The 13,452-nt window shown below is 46.5% G+C and overlaps 2 protein-coding genes across 5 annotated transcripts in view; one reads left to right on the top strand and one right to left on the bottom strand.

Moving 5' to 3' along the window:
* The window catches only part of TNPO3 (transportin 3), a 65,853-nt gene extending 55,989 nt beyond the window's left edge, over window positions 1-9,864 (top strand). For both annotated transcript variants that reach the window (XM_089527380.1, XM_089527381.1), the window contains exons 19-23: window positions 1,922-2,078; window positions 2,768-2,935; window positions 3,981-4,093; window positions 6,087-6,179; window positions 8,621-9,864. In XM_089527380.1, the coding sequence (XP_089383506.1) occupies window positions 1,922-2,078; window positions 2,768-2,935; window positions 3,981-4,093; window positions 6,087-6,147 (499 nt within the window). In that variant the 3' untranslated portion in view covers window positions 6,148-6,179; window positions 8,621-9,864. The remainder of the gene's footprint in view (window positions 1-1,921; window positions 2,079-2,767; window positions 2,936-3,980; window positions 4,094-6,086; window positions 6,180-8,620) is intronic.
* A 1,185-nt stretch (window positions 9,865-11,049) lies between these two features.
* IRF5 (interferon regulatory factor 5) overlaps window positions 11,050-13,452 on the bottom strand; it is a 60,552-nt gene continuing 58,149 nt past the window's right edge. For all 3 annotated transcript variants that reach the window (XM_089527384.1, XM_089527383.1, XM_089527382.1), the window contains exon 9: window positions 11,050-12,891. In XM_089527384.1, coding sequence (XP_089383510.1) covers window positions 12,658-12,891 — 234 coding nt within the window. In that variant the 3' untranslated portion in view covers window positions 11,050-12,657. The remainder of the gene's footprint in view (window positions 12,892-13,452) is intronic.

Below are 13,452 nucleotides of genomic sequence, written 5' to 3'. Positions count from 1 at the left end.
GAATTGTAACCTCCCTTTGTTTGAAAAGGAGACTCTCAGTAGGGCTTCACTAAGAGATCATAGCAGCTGGGTAGTTTTATGGCAGAGGTGGCAATTGTATGGTCCTCCAGATGCTGTTGGACTGTAACTCCCATCAACCCTAGCCAGCATAGGCAATGGTGAGGCATGCTAGGAGTTGCAGTCAGCATCGGGAGGGAGGGTTGGTTCATTGCAAATTTTTTACAAAAAAATCTTGAAATGCAGGAGAGAAATTGAAAAAAAAATGTGCAAAAACGCCTGTAATGTCACCCAGCAGGGATTTTATAAAAGTGTTTTCTCTAATGGGCCTAAATACCCCTCAAAGACACCAGATCCTAAGCAGGGTCAGCCCCGGTTAGTACTTGGATGGGAGACTGCCAACAAATACCAGATGATGTTGACTAGATTCCAAAAGAAGGAACTGGAAAACCACTTCTGAGTATTCCTTGCCTAAGGCAACCCTATGAAATCCATGGGGTTGCCTTAAGTTGACAGGCAACTTGAAGACACAAATGCACACAATATCTGAAGGTCCAGGTCATGATTTGTTTTATAGGCTAGCAGGAGCTGCTTGGGTTGGGCCTAGAAATTGACCAAAGCAGTATGCTTGTCACACATGAATAGGTATAGTTCCTTGCCCTGTATCTTACCCTGAGGGATTTAGGATTCTTTGCAGTTTGTCAACTAATCTGTATCTACCTGGATTTAGCTAGAGTCACCTTCTGGTTACTTGGGCTTCCAACTCATGAATTGTCCAGATAGCTAGATTAACGTCAATATGTCCCTTAAGTATCCCTAATTGGATTGGAATTTCAGGAAATGTATAATGAGCGAGTAAAGAAGTGGCTTTATGTCTTTTCATGCTGTTTATTCGTCTGCAAAACAGTAGTGTACATTTCTACAATTTAGGGGAAGGATCTTTCATATCACATAGATACTGTATTTCCAGTCCAGGAATATTTTACTTCTGTATACTTTAAATACCACATAGACATGTCCAGCTTAGTCTTATATTGTTTATCATAAAGTTTAGACATCTTGCTCAGATAGATGTCTCAGGGTCTTGGTATGTGTATAACACAGCTTCACTTTCACCTACTAGAGTCTATAAGCACATTTTATGTGAATTTGGAACAGAGTCAACACAGATTCACTTTCACCTACCAGAGTCTTTAGTGGTTCTGAGGAAAGCTCTCAGCTGGACAGTGATTTGTTATTAGGGCTTTGCTGAACTAAACACCCAGAACCAGATTTCAGGCCTGTACTATTCACAGACAGTTTGGTTAACTTTTGCGTTTAAGCATTTGTTTTGTAATCCACCTTGATCCTGCAAGGAAAAGGTGGAATATAAATAAATCATGTTGTTGTTGTTGTTGTTGTTGTTGTTGTTGTTGTTATTTTGGTCAAACCACAGAGCTAGCATGGTATAGTGGTTTGAGTAGGATGCTGGGAGACCAAGACTTGAGTCCTTGCTTGGCCATGGAAACCCATTGGGTAGCCTTGGCCAAGTCACACTCTATCAGCCTCAGAGATAGGCAAGGACAAACCTGCTCACAACAAATTCAAATTTGTTTGCCTTAAGATCAGCCTAAATCATAAATAATAATAATAAAAATAATAAAATTTATTTATGTTTCCCCACCTCTCCCAGTGGATCGAAGCGGGGTTACAGACTAAATAAAAGCCCAGAGTGTTCACGTAAAAATTCAATTAAAAACGGCTAAAAACAATAAAATATCCAACATCAGACAAACAATAGCATCAACAAATGACTTGAAGTCATGCAAAAAAGCCGGGTCTGAAATTGGCAAAATACGTCATCCAGCGCACAACACACTACCCACGGTTCGAGGTGGGGTACTATGGGGGGTCTCACTGATGAACTCTACCCTCTCTTGACCAGGTTCATTCAGCGAAGCCCCATCACGCTGCTCCGCAGCCAGGTAATCCTTCCCATCCTCCAGTGGGCCATCGCCGCCACTACCCTTGACCACCGTGATGCCAACTGCAGTGTCATGAAGTTCTTGCGTGATCTTGTCCACACAGGAGTGGCCAATGATGTGAGTGAGGGATCTTCAGTAGAGATGCGGGAAGCAGTGGTGGTTGAATTTTGAAATACAGAATAAATCTCCCTTATACGAAATGCTTAGGACCTGAATTGGTTTTGATTTTAAGATTTTTTGGATCTAGGAATACAGCTGGCCCTTCACGTTTGCGGCTTTGACTTTTGTGGATTTGATTATTTGTGGTTTTGATTAATATATTCTCTCTAGGAATCTCTAGGTCCTCCAGCACAACTCTGCCAAAGAACTAACTGAATAACTCTAGCTGTTACTAGAGAAAACACTTTTCTAGGCATTTGTTTATCCTCCAGTGTGATTCTATGATCAAATTCTGGCAGATGTTGACCATAGAGTTGTACTGGAGGACCTGAAAATTCCTAGAGATGTGTTCTCTTAAGTAAAAAGAATAGTGTTTTCTTATTTGCGGTTTTTCCATATTCACAAGGGTCCTTCACCCCTAACCCTAGCAAATATGGAGGGACCACTGTACCTGTATTTGCATATATGTACATCATGACATATCTTGGAAATGTGACCCACAGGGACAAGCAGAGGTCCCCAGGTTTGGTGACAGTGGCAGGACAAGGGGAGATCTCCATCATTGGTGGCAGAAGTGGGATAAGTAGGTCCTCCTCTCTCTTGCAGTTGAGGTTGGCCCTCAACTCTCTTTCTCCCTCTTTCTGCAGCACGAAGAGGACTTTGAGGCACGGAAGGAGCTTATTGGGCAAGTGATGACACAGCTGGGCCAGCAGCTTGTAAGCCAGCTCCTGCACACCAGCTGCTTCTGCCTGCCGCCTTACACCCTGCCGGACGTGGCCGAGGTGCTATGGGAGATCATGCAGATCGACAGGCCGGTAAGGAGGAGCCAGAGCTGGAAGCTGCCTTCCAGCGACTCCTAAGCCCAGTCCAGCATAGACTTCTCTGGCTCTGGACAGAGAGGGGTCTCTTAAGCAAACCAGTCTGAAGATTCATTGCAGCCAAAAGTGCTAGGGTTCAAACCTTTGGTATGTTAACAAAGAGCTCCCTTCCTGAGCTGTTTCCCACACCTCCCAGTGCCATCTATGGAGGTATGTTCACATACCTTTGGTAAGAGTATGGCTAGACTGATTTCTGTAACAGAGACCTTCTATATTAGGAGTGAGCAAATAATGGCCATGTGAGCCTGACCCCAAGGCCAATTTTGCAGCCCTCAACCCCTCCTGGCTCCATGGACTACTACGTGTGAATCAAGAAAGGGCGAACTGCCTCTCCTGGAAGCCTCCAGGAACAGCAGTACAGCTTTTAAATGGGTTCTCTGCATGGCAGCCTTCAGATCTGTAGTCCAGTATGGCAAAGACCCTTTCACCTCTTGTATTCAGCTTTTTCATTTCATTGGCTGTCCTCAGTGGGGGAGATGGGTTTTGCAATCCAGCACATTTAGAGGCCCCTCAGTTGTGTGTTTGAGAAATATTGATATCATGGGTGGCGTACAAGCATTCTGTAGAAATAATGCAATTTGACACCACTTTAAGTGCCTTATCTCCATACTGTGGAATGGTGGAATTTGTACTTTTGCAAGGACTTTAGCTTTCTCTGCCAAAGAGTGTTGGTGACTCACAAACTAAGCATCTCAAGATTCTGGGGGATGGAACCATGGCTGTTAAAATGGTGTCAAACCCCTAGTTAAAGAATTTGAAGGGACTGTGAAAACAAGGTTCATGGCAACTGTTTTTGCAGCCCCTCCAGATGTTATTGTAAGGTAGATCCCATCAACTGGAAGGGAATGTTGAGACTTGTTGATCAACACCATCAAGAACACCATGCTTTGTCCTTTCCTTTCCTAGACTTTGTTTCCGTCTTGTTGAAAAGTGCTACTTTCTCCCTTTCTCTTTTCCTCCCTCTGCCTTCCATTGGCCACAGACCTTCTGCCGTTGGCTGGAAAATTCACTGAAGGGCTTACCAAAGGAGACTACCGGGGGAGCTGTGCAGGTGACGCACAAGCAGTTGACGGACTTCCACAAGCAAGTCACAAGGTCAGTGAGCGTCCTCTTGGCTGCTGTTGGGGACAGAAATGTGGCTTCGGTAGGGACCACAAGAGCCAACTGTCCAACCCCCTGCCAGTCAAGAATACACAACTCAAGCACTCCTGAAAATAGCCATGAAACCTCAGTTGGAAGGAGAGTCCAGCACCCTCCAAGTCAGCCTATTCCATTTTCAAATAGCACTTGCAGCCTTGAAATTCTTCCAAATGTTTAGGTGGGATCTCTTTTATTGCCATTTAAATCCACTGGTTCCTGCCCTCCCCTCTCCAGCAGCAGTTACGCTGCTCCTGCCACCTCTCAGCTTGGGCTCTGGGTTTCTCATCCTCTCCATCACCAGTCAGGTTTTTCCCGTCCGTCCTTCACCTCTACTTTGCAGCTTTTGGGAGGGGAAACCACAAGGATGCCTTGGCCTCGATTTCAGAGGCTTTGCTAGTATAGCAGGACTGGCTCGGGCAAGTCTGTGCCTGGCCCTTCCTGCCTCTGTCATTCCCTTGCGTTTCTGAGGCCCAGCTGGCATCTTCAGAGGCAGCTGCCCTTCCTCTCCCCTGGCAAGTCTCAGCCTGTTACTCCGTGCCTCATGGTTCAACTCCCCTGACTGCCTTTCCCTCCATTGACCCATATAACATTTGGGGCTTCCTTCTCTAGCTTTGAGGAATTTGGAGGCTTCTCTGCTTGCCCTCCAGACTTGAGCTCTGGGCAAGGATTGGCCTGGCAGCCGTGTGGGAGATAATCTCAGTTTGCCCTTTTCCTCACCCTCTGGTGCCTATAAAGAAGTGAAAGTGAGAGAAAACAGAGGCTTCTCTCTTTAAAACAGGTGAGGAAAGTGTGGCCTGTGAGGCACACGTTTCTAGTGTCCTAGGACAATACTTTTGTGACCCTGAAACAAAGACACCCTATTTTTTAATTTAAAAAATGCTTTGCAGCTTTGAATGCAGAACCAAACCCTTACCACTATTTTGTTGCCTTTGTTCCCACTCAGAACCAAAATCATTTGGAAATTGTACCCCACAAACACACCAAAGCACCCTCCTGCTTCCACCAGTGAATTCTTTTCCATATTGCAGCCAAAATAGCAACCAGAAGTAATGTGATGTTGTGAATTTTGGCTAGAATAAGGAGGAGACAAGAAAGGTGATATGATGCACTGATAAGTGGGTTTGACCCATGGGGATGTTTGGGGCAGGGTGAACCTCCCAGCCTCTGTTCAGCTGCCCACCTTTGCTCTAAAAGGTCAGGCCCTACAGACCTCCCAGGCCTTTTCTGGGAGCATCTCAGCACAAGTGTGAGCAGTGGCAGTGTCTTCCTTTCTCACTTCTGTGGTACCCTTTTCCCCTTTTCTTGTCACATATGGTTTGCTCCACAGCAGCCATCAACTTTCGGGGTGTGTGTATTATTATTATTAAGCTTTATTTATATAGCGCTGTAAATTTACACAGCACTGTACATAAAATCATTTAGATGGTTCCCTACCTTCATGCTTACAATCTAAGAAGACACGACACAAAAGGAGAAGGGAATGGTTGAGAAGGGGATCAGGTCCAGCATTCTTCTCTCCCTCTGAGGCCTGGACCAAGGCAGATGCACAGATGTAGGGCTCTGTATCTTAAGGATAGGCCTGATGGCATTGGCCCACCCTCTCTCCCCCTCACAGGCCAAGATGGAGTCAGATGCCTTGTGTGTAGAGGTATGGGCTCAACTTTCTGGTCCTCAGTGTTGTGCAGATGCGTTTGCAAACTTGAGTCAGTGAAGCCTCCCTGTTTCTGGCCTGTGAATACTTACCATCACACAATCAGGTTGTTTTATCAAGTGTTACAATGGTTACAACCTCAGGAAACCAGTTCCCAATGTCCAGTGACACAGAAGTCACCTCAAGTTGGCCATAAAACAAAGAATCCCCATCATCCCAAATCCATCTGGTGGTGTGTAATTGCTTTCCTTCCCCAAATAACAAGGCTCTGTCTCCTCTTCTATCGTTGCTCTCCAGTGCTGAGGAGTGCAAACAGGTTTGCTGGGCTCTGAGAGACTTCACCAGACTGTTCCGGTAGCCTGCGCCTCCTTCACTCTGCCTGTCTCCCAGGTGAGCAAAAGCATTACTAGGTGGGTTGGACCTATGGGATACTGAGGGCAGGATTGACCCCCAGCTCTTGCTCAGCTGCCCACCTGTGCTCTAAAAGGCCAGCCCCCCCCCCCAAGTGTGAGTTTAGCCCTAAGGTTTCCCCCCCCCCTTCACTTCCCAAGGAAAACCACCAAGGGGCTGTTCACACAACACAACGGATCATACCATTTTAATTGCCATGGCTCCATCCTGTGGAATCCTGGGGTTTGTAGTTTGGTGACGCACAAGAGATCTCTGGCTGAGAATTCTGAATATCCTTCCCTAAACTGCAAATCCCAGCTTTCCATAGGCTGGACACACAGCAATGAAAATGGGAATTATAGGTGCGTTACAGATGGGCCAATGAGGTTCTGTCATTACGCGCGAGGGGCGGTGCTTCCTGACGTGCCTTGCCCCTCGCGCGTAACGAGTACGTCAAAATGGCGGCGCCACATATAGATGGGCACCGCCATTTTGATGTCATGGATGCACAGCGCCCGGACGTCGCATGCCGGAAGTGGCGCCGCGAATGTGCGCCTCGCGTCTTGCGGCACCACTTCCAGGGTGCAGGAAGAAGTGCCATTTTGGCTCTTCTTTCTTGCTGCGCCTGGGAGCCGCGTGGTTTGGCTGCTGCGGTTCCCAGACGCAGCAACCGGCAGCGGCACGAGACCAGCCGTTTTGGGCGGTCTGTAACGTGCCATAGCTCCATAATTGTGTGGTGTGAAAGGGTCCCAATTTAACCATCTGTTTTGTTTGATGCTTTTGGTAGAAATCTGTTATCATCAGATTTTGGAGGCCCTGCATTTGAACTGAGGCGGCTTTGGCTTGAATTCCACACGCCTACCAGTTTGCCAAAATGAAGCCGGGCACTTCTGTGAGGCCTCTGAGCAGGAGTCAGCCTGCACCAGAGAATCAGTAGCCCTTGGGTCTTGCTGGTGGGCTTCATAGTGGGGCAACTGGTTGGCTACCATGTCAGCAGAATGCTGATCCAAGATGGTTGCTCTCACGTTTTTGTGTGGGAGTGGCTGCAGTCACTCTCTGGCTCACACAGACCCTGGAACCATTTCTAGCCTTCAGCCTGAAATCTGGTCTCCATTTTCTACTTTGCCCACTTTGTAAATACCAACCTTTCTCCTCCTAGCATTCTTTCCCTCCCCTACAATAGTCTCAGGCTGCATCCATTTGGGGGTTCTCTCAACCCACAACTTGATGCCTGGTGTGTTGGATAGGAGACCTGTGGTCCATCTTTGACCTCTGGTAAATTCGAAAATTATGCCCAACCATTGGGGCAAAGGCCAAACAGAGAATTGTCCCAAAGCAAGGAAGGGAAGCATGTGGCCCTCTAGATCTTTTTGGACTGTGGTTCCCATCAGTCTTCGTCAAGGGCAGCCATGGCCTTAAGGGGAGATTGCTCAGGGGGAAACACCTCTTCATAATGTGTGTATAGTACAGTTGTCCCTCCACATTTCAAGGTTAAATATTTGTGGATTTGATAATTCGTGGATTACTGTATTTGTCCCTGCCACAGGGAAAAATACGTTCTTTCTAGGGATCTTTAGGTCCTTAGCATGATATTGTGGTCAGTTTCCATTGGAAGTTGAACATAAAGAGTTGTGCTGGAGGACCTACAGATGCCTAGTGTTCTCTCAGGTAAAAATAAAAAAGAGAGGGGCTATATTCTCTGTTTTTGCACTTTCACAGGGGGACTGTGCCCCTGATTCCCACAGATCTGGGGTGGGGGGCGTATTTGCTGTTTTTCTTTCATTGATTATGCTTTTGAAACTAGTGATGATTTAATTATATTTTTAACTTATGTATGGTGTGATTTTTTGGGGGGATGCATTTAACTTTCATAAGTCACTTTGAATCCCAATGCATGTGAGAATTATGCCATATTCTGGGAGCCATTCCAAACGGACTGACAAAACATCTGAATGAAATCAAATCCAAATGTTGCTGTGTGCTTTAATGTCTACCCTAAGACAAACTTGGCAGGGTGTTTGGTTGGGCAAGATTTGTTCAGAGGGTGCTTGCCCTTCTCTTCCTCTGGGTTTGCTCAAGATCACCCAGTGGGTTCCCATGGCCAGGCAGGGATTTCAACCCTGCTCTCCCAGTGTTACAACCCAACATTCAAAACATGGTGCCATAATTGCCACAAATACAAAAAGTGGTGCTGCTTGGGAATAGTCCACATTATCTGTGAAGCTTATTATTATTACATTATTATTCCAAGATTCTTGGGAACGATTAGGATCTCTGACTCCAGCTGGTAACATTTGGATACGGTGGAATCAGTGGGCAATTCTGCTCCAGTGTTCTCAACAGTAAAGGGGTTCTTCCAGATTATATACAAACCGGTCCTTCTGCTTGCAGAGAAGGTGTTGATCTTACACAACCCTGTCCCTCTTCTCTTCCTCTTCCAGGAATGTCTTATTTTCAGAAGAGGAAATAAAACAACCAAGACGGCGTCCCACAACCAGCAGACTTAACCTTGCGGCCCAGGGCTGCGACTTGCTCCGGGGAGTCCCGCCAATCCAGAAGAGAGACTTCGCTGCAAGAGTGAGTCGGTGAAGATCCAGCTTGTGAGTGAGAGGAAGAGAGAAAGAGAGAGAGAAGGAGAAAAGTGAAAATAAAATTAAAAAAATAAAATAAACCGGGGGGGCGCAACTTGATCCGCGACTATGGATGGCTGCAACTGACCTACGGCATCGTGGGGGGTGGGAGAGCTGCTTTTCCAGGTGGACTTGCTTTAAAAAAAGAAGAAAAAAACCACATAAAAAGGAAAAAAAAGTTAAGAAAATGTTTTTTAAAAAACAACAAAAATATGAAACCATAGAAGGAATAAAAAGAATTAATTTGCCTGGCAGCAAAATAAGGTGGAATGGAAAAAACAAAAACCAAACCAAGCAACAAGGTTAGAAAACTTTCTGTGAAATGAAAATAAAAGAATTACTTAAGGATCCGTGGGGATTAAAAAAACAAAAACCAGTATCTTACCTATCAATCAAAACCAAGAGTCTGCCCTGCGGGGGGCGGGGGGGGGGAATGTGGAGTGGAGTCCCGGTTTTTAAAAATGGTTTTTGCAATCTTCCTTCCTGATTTCCAGAGCTCTGCCTCCCCTCCCAAAGTCCAAACGGAAAGGTGGTGTCAAGATCAATAGTAGCGGCCGTGGAGCACAAGGATCTTTGGGTGGGTTGGCCTTTGGGGCGGGGAGCCCTCTGCCCCCCTTCCGGCAAATTCCCTGAGGCAACTAGGAGCCTCTCGGGTCCCATCAGTGCATTGCTTACTTTGATAAACTGTTATAATATATATTATATTATATATATAAATATATATTTTCTTTTTGAAAGTTGATTTGGGGTTTTTTTTTTTTGTTCTGGAAAATTTGGTTTCGACTTGTTTGGGATGTTCTTCTTTTTTCCTTTTTTAACCATGGCAGGGAGAGGAGGCAGGTGGGGCTCTGGAGAAGACAGGAAGGCAGGGGGAGCAGGCAGACTTATTTCGTTGGATTGATCCGGCGACGACTTGGGCGAGGGAAGGAAAGAGTCGCGGGCCCTGCGCAGAGAGTAGGACAGGTGGGGGATGCTGTTCCGTCTGGTGTTGTAGCCATCTCGAGAACAAGGGGGAAAACACACAAAAAGAAAATAAAAACAAACAAAAAATTAAAGCGAAGCCGTCTCTGTAGCATTATTTGGAGGGGGGTCTTGTGGAAAGAGTAAGATTGCAAGCATTGCTGACGGGGGATTGGTGCATGGTGCTGTCTGACCTCATTCATGTATAAGCTGAGAGAGGGTTTGGGGGACAAAACTATGGATTTTGATATGACCTGTGAGTAAGTTCAGGGTAAATCTTTGGGGCATGCAGCAAAGGACCTAAAGGATGGAGCAAAGGAAAATGATGCCAAATAACAAAATTCCAGCAGGCATTACCATTTGCGTTCCCACTGAAGGCTGGATGGATGAGAGAACAGAAGGCAGTCATTGCTTCCAGGACAGATTGCACTCTTGCCTTTCACCAGGGCATGGTTCTTTTTTAAAAAAGAAATGAAAGTACAGTACCTACATTGACCCATGGATACGTTGACTCAGTTTTTGGAGGTCAATTTTTTGACTAAAATTTCTAGACTTATACATGAGTGACCCTCCACATTTGTGGCTTTTACTTTTGCCTACAAACTACAGGGAGAAAACATTCCACCTCAGCATTAGGAAGAACCTCATGACTATGAGAGCTGTTAAACTGTGGAAGACGCTGCCTCAGAGGCTGGTGGAGGCTTTTCAACAGAGGCTGGGTGGCCATCCGTTGGGAGTGCTCCGAGTGACCGGCTATCCTCCTTTTTTACCCTTCTGGGAGGAATTCCAAAATCGCCTTCATTTTGTACATGACTAAAAAGCATGAATGTACATTTATATGAGTGTTTCTAGCTTGTGGTCATGTCCTACATTTTCCTTCAATGTCCTAGATGTTGTGAGGTGCCTTGTGTCCTCCTTTGCAGTTATGACATCTAGGGGTGCTTTGATGGCATCGTCCTGCATGGCAAAATGAGGTTGGACTGGATGGCTCTTGGGGGGTCTCTTCCAACTCTATGATTCTTTGGTTCTATGATTCCCTAGAGATTTCTAGAGAAGCCTTCAGCAGTGGAAGGTGATGCCTCAAAGGGTGATGGTCTCCTTTGGAAGTTTTTAAACAGGCTGGATGGCCATCTGGTTGGGTGCTTTCATTGTATATTCCTGCATGGCAAAATGTTGGAGTGGATGGCTCTGGTGGTTTCTTCCATATGAGAATACTTTCCCTTCCCTTCTGGTACACCCCCAAAAATAAAAAGCTGGAATCCACCACTCACTCACTCACTCATTTATTTATTTATTGCAACAAAATTCTGCCTTTGGTAAGTTCACTCAAAATTGCTGCATGCTCCTTAATGGCTCCTCCAAGGCAGAACTGCCCACATGCTTCCTAAGCATCTGCCCTGGACCATGCTGAAGTCGGGAGTAAGGGTCCTCCAAAACTCTAACTTTTAGAAACTATGTCCTGCCCCAGCAGAAGTGCACCAGGCCCTGCAGAAATGGCACAGTTCTGGTCCCAGAAGCAACTTTGACAGTGTATTGGTTGTCAGATGCATCAGAACCAGATGGCTACCTCCCACTTCAAGATGATGGCCCAAAAATGTTCCTTGGTGCAGAGGGAAGTCAACTTTCCATATCCAAGAGGCTCCCCCAGTAGTTCTGCTGTTTCGAACTCAGCCTCCCATCCAGGCAGGTCCAAAGAGCAGCCCCTGGGCACAATCTAGGTGTGTTAAGTGCGGACAAGCAGCAGGTCACAAAATATAGGTTGTTCCCCTATTGTTTCTGAAGCCCGGGGTGGGCAAACTTCAGACGTTGCTGGACCACAACTCCCAGCATCACTGGCTATGCTGGCTAAGGCTGATGGGAGCTGCAGCCCAACGATACGTGGAAGGCCACGTTTCCCACCCCTGCTTTAAGCAACAGCATGCCGGTGGTTCCTCTTGGCTCTCAAGAATGCAAGATTGGACCAAAGACCCACCAAGTGCAACATTTTGTTCCACAAAGGGTCAACCAGTCGATGGCCTCTACAGAGCGGCCCACCCCAGGATGTGATAACAGCAATTGCACTCTCTGTCCCATGCTCCCCAGCTACTGATACACAAGAACATGCCGCCTCCAATGTTAGAAGCGGGCATGCAACCATACTGACTACTAACCACCCTCCCTGAATGTGCCCAGTAACACCCCAAACCCATCAACCTTCATGGGGCCAACCAAAAGGCACAATATACATGACACAAGCTTTCCAAGCTTCACTGGATTCTTCATCAGGAATGGTGTTACAAACAAAACAGAAGACAAAAATTTGAGATGTTAATGCTAGGCCTGCATTTTGCTGTTTCTTTTCTCCATTCAGATGGTACAGAGGGGCATTTCTTGCAGGCCTTTTAACCCCTTTGCCTGATGAAGAAGTCGGTGGAGCTTTGCAAGCTTGCAAAATGTATATTGTGCATGTTGGTCGGCCCCCTAAAAGTAACACTGTTTGGTGGGGGTTTGGTGTTACTGAATATGCCCAGTCTTCTTTCCATGCTGTCCAGATTTGCAGTTAGGCGGAGCACCAGTGCGAATCCTGTCATTTTGTGTGCTATCAGGAATGCACTGAAGCTGTGCAATTGTCCCCACCCCAAACCTTCCCTTCCTTCCATCTGGGCTGCTGTGGCAGGGGGTAGCTACCCCAGTTGCTCTGCCCACTACCTTCACCCACCCCAAGGGCTTTCCCTGTCTCCTTCTCTCCAGTCAATGGAAGGAAGTGTGTCCTTGCCCAGCTAGTCCTCAACAGGACCTTGGGGGACTTCATGGTGTCATCTCAAGGACTTCAGTCCCTGAAGAACCACAACAGTAGCAAATGGCTGCTCTAGTGTCCACTCTTCATGGCTGTCAACTTGCTGGCATGCTCATGGCTGCATGGCGCTGCTGGTCTGCATCGGCCAGGTTTCGGCTCCAGGAGGCTGGAGAGGTTGGATCTGGACATTCTGCTGTGTTTGCCAGAGTTGGTGCAGCTCCTTGAATTGCTCCACCATCTTGTCCTTGAGATCCGGGTGGGAGATCTGGAGGCGGACGCTGTCTGCTGACCATGAGAGCTCCCCAGAGAACATTTCCAGCAAGAGGCGGGCAGCTACTGGGACCACCTGTAAGGCAGGAGGGAAAGAAGGAATTCGCATTGGCCACCTTGCTGGGACTCTTGCAATTACATAAAAGTAACTGAAGGGAAGGGTCAGAGGTAGCCAGAAGGACAGTAAAGGAGAGCCAGGTAAGTGACCAGTGTGGTGTAGTGGCTTGTGTTGGATTAAGATTTTAAAGAGACCAGAGTTTGAACCATCCCACAGTCATGGAAACCCATTGGGTGGCCTTGGGCAAGCCACCCTCTCACATCCACAAAGGAAGGCCGTGGCAAACCCCCTCTGAAAAAATCCTGCCACACAACAACAATAAGGGCTATTGTAAGTCAGAGATGACCTGGAGGTACACACCAACAGCAAAATAACAGCTATATTAAAGGGAAAATATCCTGAATCAAGGAAGAAACAGCATCTACAGATGTACAATGAGCCCTTGGTATCCACAAGGGTTTGGTTCCAGAACCCCCTGTAGATTCCAAAATGCATGAATGCTGAAGTCCCACTCTATACAATGGATTATTATTATTATTATTATTATTATTATTATTATTATTATTACCACTACAGTGG

This window comes from Sceloporus occidentalis, unplaced genomic scaffold (genome assembly GCF_023333645.1).
Source record: "Sceloporus occidentalis isolate IW3139 unplaced genomic scaffold, rSceOcc1.0.p SCAF_5, whole genome shotgun sequence".
NCBI classification, from domain to species: Eukaryota; Metazoa; Chordata; class Lepidosauria; order Squamata; family Phrynosomatidae; genus Sceloporus; species Sceloporus occidentalis.
Note: the sequence above shows the minus strand (reverse complement) of the source record. Positions and strands in the feature narration are given on the sequence as shown.